We start from the raw sequence: 7,357 nt of genomic DNA on the forward strand, positions 1-7,357 counted from the left end.
GTATTGAAAAAGTGGAATTTAAAGGAAGTCATGAATGGTTTTGATCAGTTTTAAGATGAGAATAATTTCACAGCTTAAATGTTGCTTACTAGAGACAGTAGACTTCTGATATAGTTTCAGTAACTACACTTTACTTACATTTCTACTTTATACAGATTATGCACTTATCATATTATTCCAGCTTTTACTATCTCTTAGTAAAATTTAGTATGATTTAGTTATGTAATTTTGATTTTGAGAACACTCAAAAATTTTTCTCATATAAATTAATGGTAATTGCTTCTTTGCTTTATATCATTTTGACTTATGAAAAATTTTCAAAGTAACACTACTTTCAGATAGTAAAAACCTGTAATTACAGAAAATAATATATTACCCAGAATCAAAGGCAGAGAATATTCTTCTCATGATATCTTTTAATGCTGCATTTCTGTGTTCTTCGGCAGATATTAGTTTTGCTAATAAACTTTTTATTGTCGGAGTCCAATAACGTTTGAATCCTTTCCTCTGTGTCTGTAAGTCATATTCATCAGTTACGTACTTGGTTGCATTTTCTGGAACCTCTAACTGATAACGATTCCGACCACTACCAAAATACGTAACCTGTAATGAATTAAATGCATATATGAATGATAAAAGAATATAAAATTCATAATTATAGAAACAGTTTATCATTTTATTTAAAATTATTAAATTAAATACTATCAAGTAGATAAAACTGAATAAGTATAGAAGAAAAATTCAATACCTTAATAAGCCCAGCAAAGTTTTAACACACATTAATGTTTTTGGTTATTTTAAATAATCTTCAGGCAATAACATTAGTAGTAATGAGCAAAAAAGAATAGAACATTATAAAAATTTTAGAAAATTAACATTTACAAAATATAGAAAATACCAAATTATAAAGAATTCAAGATAATCAAGCATTGTAATAGCATAAACTAATAAAATTACATTAAAGCATAAATAAATAAGCACATAGTATTAGTTCAATAGAATACTGGTTTTCTTTGTTCTTCAAGAATTTTCCAGTTAAAGGGACTTTCCTATGCACCCTGAATTTTTCTCATTACAACTTATGTTGTTATTGCCTGAAGATGGTATTTAAAACCACTGAAAATGCCATTATGCATTAAAATTTTTCTAGACTTGTAAAGGTGTTGAATTTTCCTTAAATACTTTCATAAAACACACAAATCATACATATTTATAAACTACAATGGCTAACTTTTTTATTATATTGTTCAGTAATTATATAATAAAAAAAAAGCAGATTAACTCATTCAAAATATGAAATTATTAAAATCAATTATATAGTACTTCTGTAGTAATTAATTATCTAGTCAGAGTATAGAAAATTGTATTACTGTACTTTGCAATTGAATATATTTTTTTGTATTCTTAAATAAGAATCAAATTCACTTTTAGTTTCTTCAATTTCTTCCATTGCTGTATCATATTCATTATCCACACCTAATGATTTATTAAAACAAAACAGTAAAATGTTACAAATGAAAATACAAAAACATTTAAAATAAATGATAAAAATCAAATTAAACTTTATATTTATAAATATATCACTTTTATTTCTCACATTTACAATCAAAAAGTTATTTTACAGTATTAAAAGAATTTCTATTTTCAATCAAATTACTTATCCAATATTTCCAATTTAACTGCATATTCCCACAACAAAGTCAAACTTATTTCTCATATAACCTTTATATCATATGATTTGATGATAATGATTTTTTTCCTATAGTGTGAATTGAATGATCCTACTTAAATAATGAAAAAAACTGAACAATTCGAGTATCAATCTACACCAAAAGTAAAGGTTTAAACTCATCAAGCTGTTCATTGGCACCCTGTAATGACTTTTTAATTGTAACTGTTTTCTAATTATACAATCGAATTTATAATTACACTTACATGTTTATATATATAAAATTATATTAAAACAAACACATTATTATTATATTCTTTACAATGCAATTATTTAGACAGTGGTGTCCATTCTGTCACATGGAGGAAAATGACAGATAACTAGATGAGAGAACATTAAGTTGTACAAGGTGTGTTTTTTGTAAGTACCATTTTAAATTAGGGTCACTGCAGCATTGCAGTCGGTGTTCTGCAAATGTGCACTGAGTACCCACATCTGTTGGCTAGCCACATATGCCATTAAGAAAACATTTGCTTTTTTTAATGTTTGTTTGTGTGTGTTTAAAATGCCTCAGATAATTGAAAATTCTGCCGATTGTGAAGAATGTGTAGTGATTTGTTTTCTTAACGCAGAAGACGCGAAAGTGGCTGACATTTATCACAGATTAGTGAAGTATATGGAAAAAACATTATGAGTGATGGAATGGTAAGAAAATGGGTTAGAGCATATAAAGATGGCCATACTAATGTCCATGATAAAGAATGTAGTGAGCAACTGTCTGTTATTTCTGAAGACATGGCGCAGAAAGTTGATCCAAAAGTTCAAGAAAACAGACTCTTTACAATTTCATCATTATCTTACAATAACATTTCTCAAGTTTCAAGGAGTGTTCTTTATGCATTAATACAAAACACTTAAATTACCAGAAGTTGTGCTCATGATGAATACTCAAAATGCTGGCAGAGGTGCACTAAACCAAATGTTTAGCCAGTACTTTGACTTTCCTTGAACGACATAGTGATGAAGATGATGAGGTTTAAAGCCAAATTGTCACTGGTGATGAAACATGGGTGGCTCATGTTACACCAGAATGCAAACAGCAATCCATGAAATGGAGGCATTTAACATCACCCAAGAAAGTCATGTTCAAGCAAACAATTTCAGCCTGCAAAATCATGTGCACTGTGTTTTGAGATAGGCAGGGGGTGTTGCTGGTGGATTTTTTGCCTCAGAATAACACAATAAATGGTGAGACATATTGTGACACCTTAACTAGACTGCGTCGTGCAATCCAAAACAAAAGGTGTGGCAAGCTCAGTAAGGGAATTGTTTTGCTTCATAACAATGCCTGCCCACACATGGCTCAACCCAATTACATCATATGGCTGGAAACAACTTGATCACCCTCTGTATAGCCCTGATCTAACACTAGGTGCTAGATCAGGGCTATATAGAAGCACTTGTTTCTCCACTTGAAAAAGATCTAGGCAGCCAGCTGTGCTGCAGTAGTCGACAAATCAGGCACCAGGTTTCTATGAGGATGGAATTCAGAAGCTAGTTGTAGGATATAAGTGTCTTAATATTGGAGGAAATTATGTTGAAAAGTAGATTAATTAAATTAACCCCTTAAGGTACAGGCTTTCATGTATAAATAAAATTGTTAAAAAAACTGCACTTGTGTTGTGTGTTTTTTTTAATATCAAAACAGTACTCACTTAAAAAACATGCCTCATAGTTTGTCCAATATGATGGCTGGGGCTTTTTGGCCACTCAGTTACTGGAGGGTGCTTATTAAAATTAAGAAAGAACCATTCAGAAATAAAAAAACCTGAATTATTAGATGTGGAAAATTAAATACTTATAGATTTTTCACAGAGTAACACTTTTGATTCCATGCAGGTAAGTGCTATTATGCTACCTGTCACAGTAATAAAGTGAATATAATATAATATATATATTTTAAAAAATTATCTTTTTTTGTAAAAATTATATTTAGTTTGTTATTTTCTTAAATTTTTGCAAATAGATGGCACTACATATAAAGCCAGCAAACTGAATACACATAGAAATGAATTGATTTATAGAATATATTTTGGGAGGTATGTACAACATTGTCCAAGAGTGCATTTACTTCTGAGCTAATAGTGTACTTCTGAACACCAGAAGTGACGTCATTAGCATGTGTATTCATGCTTACATGTCCAGTTCGAAAGTAAACACGAACACTAACAAGAAATATGACGGTTTTCTGGAAAATAATATTGTCAAAGCTGCTATTTTAGATGTTACATTACAGATAGAACTACTCGATTCTGAATCAGACAAGGATGATTTTATTGTGGATATAATTGTAGAAAAAATGAATAAAGAAAAAAAGAAAAGTAAGGTCAAATAAAAAAGATAGAAACTTTTATTGAAGAGACTCTACCTTTTTATAAGCCAACCGATTTTAAACAACCTTAGACTTACAAGAGAATGTTTTGAAATTCTCCTCTAAAAAATAAGCCCAATTATAGACACAGAAAAATTACTTCCTCTGGAAAACTACCTGTGTCTCCTCAAAAGCAGCTTTTATGCTGCCTATGGACATTAGCAAATCAAGAATCATTCAGGTTTGTTTATACGAAGTAATATATGAAATTAGATGCAGTACCAGTATATAAGAGAACAGTAGATTATACATACATATAATATTTATAATACATATTTAAAGCATACATACATATAAATACATACATATAATATTTATAATACATATTTAAAGAAATTGTTTTACCCAGTGAATGGATGTGATGTTCTTTTGTGATGTAACTAAACTGAGTTCAGAATTAACAAATAGGGGAAATACATACAAAATAACATAGACAACATAATTCGAATTTGTCAGCCTCAAGCGTGCAACTGACCATGACACCACATTATCCGAGCAGCTTTTACTAACCCGTCGAAACATGAACGCACTCCTCTCATTTGCCCGGGTGTCACGGCCAACGACAAGTGTTGATACGTTACGAGTTTTTCCTTGCAACAAGTTTTTTGTATAGATGGTATGTTTTTCACTATTTTATCTATTTGTGTAGCATTTATTTCAACCCTCAAGAATTTATTGTTGCACTTAAATAACTTTTTCCATTAAAAATATCATCTTTGTATTTATTTTATAATTTTGTTTTTTATAATGTTATATGGACAAAACGACATACATAAATAACGGACATAATGACATAGATATGTCATTTAGTCCATAAGAGCTCAGTCAAGGAACTTATCTTAACCTCAATATCAGCTACAGAGATCCCATGCCATCACACCTAACGACAATAATACAGCTGAAATAACAGTATCTACCGAACAACAAGCCAATAATACATCTAAGGTTCCATCAGCAAACACTGAGCAAGAACTTTTTTAACTCATTCAATTCAATATCATTCATCTGCCGCTACTAAAGAACATCCACCGTCCTCTACTCTTGCTGTGTCTAATGAGGAGATTTCTCCAGTTCCAACAGGACGTTTTATAAGTGGTCAAGGAAAACATAAGACAAAGATTTGATAAACCTCTTTAGTTTTAACTTCTACTCCTAATATGAAGGCAATTAAATCAAAAAATGAGCCCAAAGCTCCGCCAGAGAAAAGGAGACAAAACGTTACTAAAGATACTTGACATGGACAGTGAAGAAGAAAGTTTTCCTGATAACTCTCTAGATGATGAAGAGGACTGTCCATGCATATATTGCAATGATCTTTTTTCCCAATCTAAGCCTGGAGAAGACTGGTTATGGTGCTTAAATTGTTTGCGTTGGGCTCACGCTTCTTGCACAGATGTTCCTAAAAGAACCAAATGCTTCATTTGTAAACTTTAGTCAGTAATTTTATAGTTTTTACATATATGTCATTTTGTCCTTATGTAATGTGCCATTTTGTACATAGCATATAGACAAAATAAATTTTGGTTGATCTCAATTAAACTAACAATTTTTTATTATTATTTTTATATTATAAATGTTTATTATATTTCATAGGTAAAGAACCAAAAATGATTGGTGTAGAATATGNGAAGATTCCAAACACGTATAAGGTAAACCTCACTTTTAATCATAAACAATGAATCAAACTTAATTTTTTTCACATTAACTAACTCTGTTTATGAAAAAAAGTCATCTAAAGCTATTGAACCTTACAATGAAAAAAAAGATCATTGTAAACATTTTACACAACAAATAATTAAAATTTACCAATAAAAATGCTTTCTGCCATTTATTTTTCCAAAACTAATTCCATTTTTATTACTTTGTACAGAAAGTAATTTTTTCATGAGAGCAGCCATATTGAATTAGTGCAAAGCTCGACAATGAACTTGCTAGGACTCCAAGCTTACCAATTTTGCTAAACATGACGTCACATAGCTCTAAAGTAAATGCCAATAAGCATGGCGCTCGGATAAAAGTATACAGGCTGAGCGTGCTGACAGTAAAATTAGCTCAGAAGTAAACACACCCCAAGTTAGAAGTATGCAAACATAACTGCAGAGTTTTGTAGCAATTGGTCGAATGATTTCGGAGCATATAGGAGCATATATTGACCTGTCCGAGCGATTTGCTCGGACGAACACGATAACTCTGCCATTTCATTTTCGATGGCCCACCCTGTATAGTGCTCATATATATAAAACATAAAAATGTTGGTGTGGTGTAAATCATATAATCAATCAAAATTTTAAATGAAAGAATAAATTATTAAAAAAATTAATAAATAGTAACTGTGTTTATAAACAAACTAGATATTTAGTAAATTCTGTGAATGTCTAAAGTACATAATTAAGTAATTACATGGAATATTGACAGCTACACGTAACACAAAGCGTAACATTTAAGTTTGACAAAAGAAATCATCAGGTTTTAAATACATCAGAATTGTCAAGGATATAATTAAATTAATATATCTTAAATATAACATTTAAAAAGAAGAAACATATGTTTGAGCTTATTGCAATAAGCTTAATTTACCTGATGTGTTTATGTTACAAATTTTTTCTACATTAGGTAAAATTTTTTATTTATAATAATTTATATACATTACTGTATTTAACCATCAGAGTGTTAAGTTCAGTTTTGCGATTAGTGTTACAATATTTTTCTCTTATGCTACTGCCATAATAAAGTATATATTGTACAGTATTTTACTGTATTAAGCCTCTATTTACTGCACTGCATGTAAATATAGTACTGTTCATACAGGATGGTATATTAATTGTTGATTATAAATTAATTTTTCTGTACTGGTAGAGAAAATTCTATTATCTGTCTATTCTCATATCCATCGTGGCCTAGTCCTGATTTCTGATGGATAATAGTTTCTAATTATACAGGAGAAACTATTAATATGTAGGTATAGTATGTATCAGTATGGTATGTAGATATCACAACAATAAAATTGACAAGCATAAAAAATGTAAAAGCAAGTGAAAAATATAAAAGGAAATCAATAACAAAATTAAAATATATAAGAAGTGTGGAGTACCATGTCTAAGTTTAAAGATTTTTTTTAGATATATTTTTAAAAGTGATAAAATTAGAAATCGATAAATCTTTGATGGCAAACACAGAAGAAACATGTGATAAAAATAGATCATCTGGAAGCAATGAAATGGTAATCAGAATTACAATACATGAAGTATTTCACAAAT

At 29.9% G+C, this 7,357-nt stretch overlaps 1 protein-coding gene across 1 annotated transcript; it reads right to left on the reverse strand.

The window, feature by feature from the left end:
• Window positions 1-376: 376 nt before the first annotated feature.
• On the reverse strand, window positions 377-1,494 carry LOC111616832 (DNA mismatch repair protein Msh6-like; the record flags this gene model as incomplete). Its single annotated transcript, XM_023358187.1, has 2 exons — window positions 1,376-1,494; window positions 377-603 (listed from the first exon to the last, which is right to left on the reverse strand). Coding segments are annotated over exons 1-2 (302 nt in total), but the record flags the coding sequence as incomplete, so codon positions are not given.
• Between the last annotated feature and the right edge of the window lie 5,863 nt (window positions 1,495-7,357).

The sequence above is a fragment of the Centruroides sculpturatus genome, unplaced genomic scaffold, assembly GCF_000671375.1.
Source record: "Centruroides sculpturatus isolate CEXI.00-Female unplaced genomic scaffold, Cexi_2.0 scaffold4118, whole genome shotgun sequence".
NCBI classification, from domain to species: Eukaryota; Metazoa; Arthropoda; class Arachnida; order Scorpiones; family Buthidae; genus Centruroides; species Centruroides sculpturatus.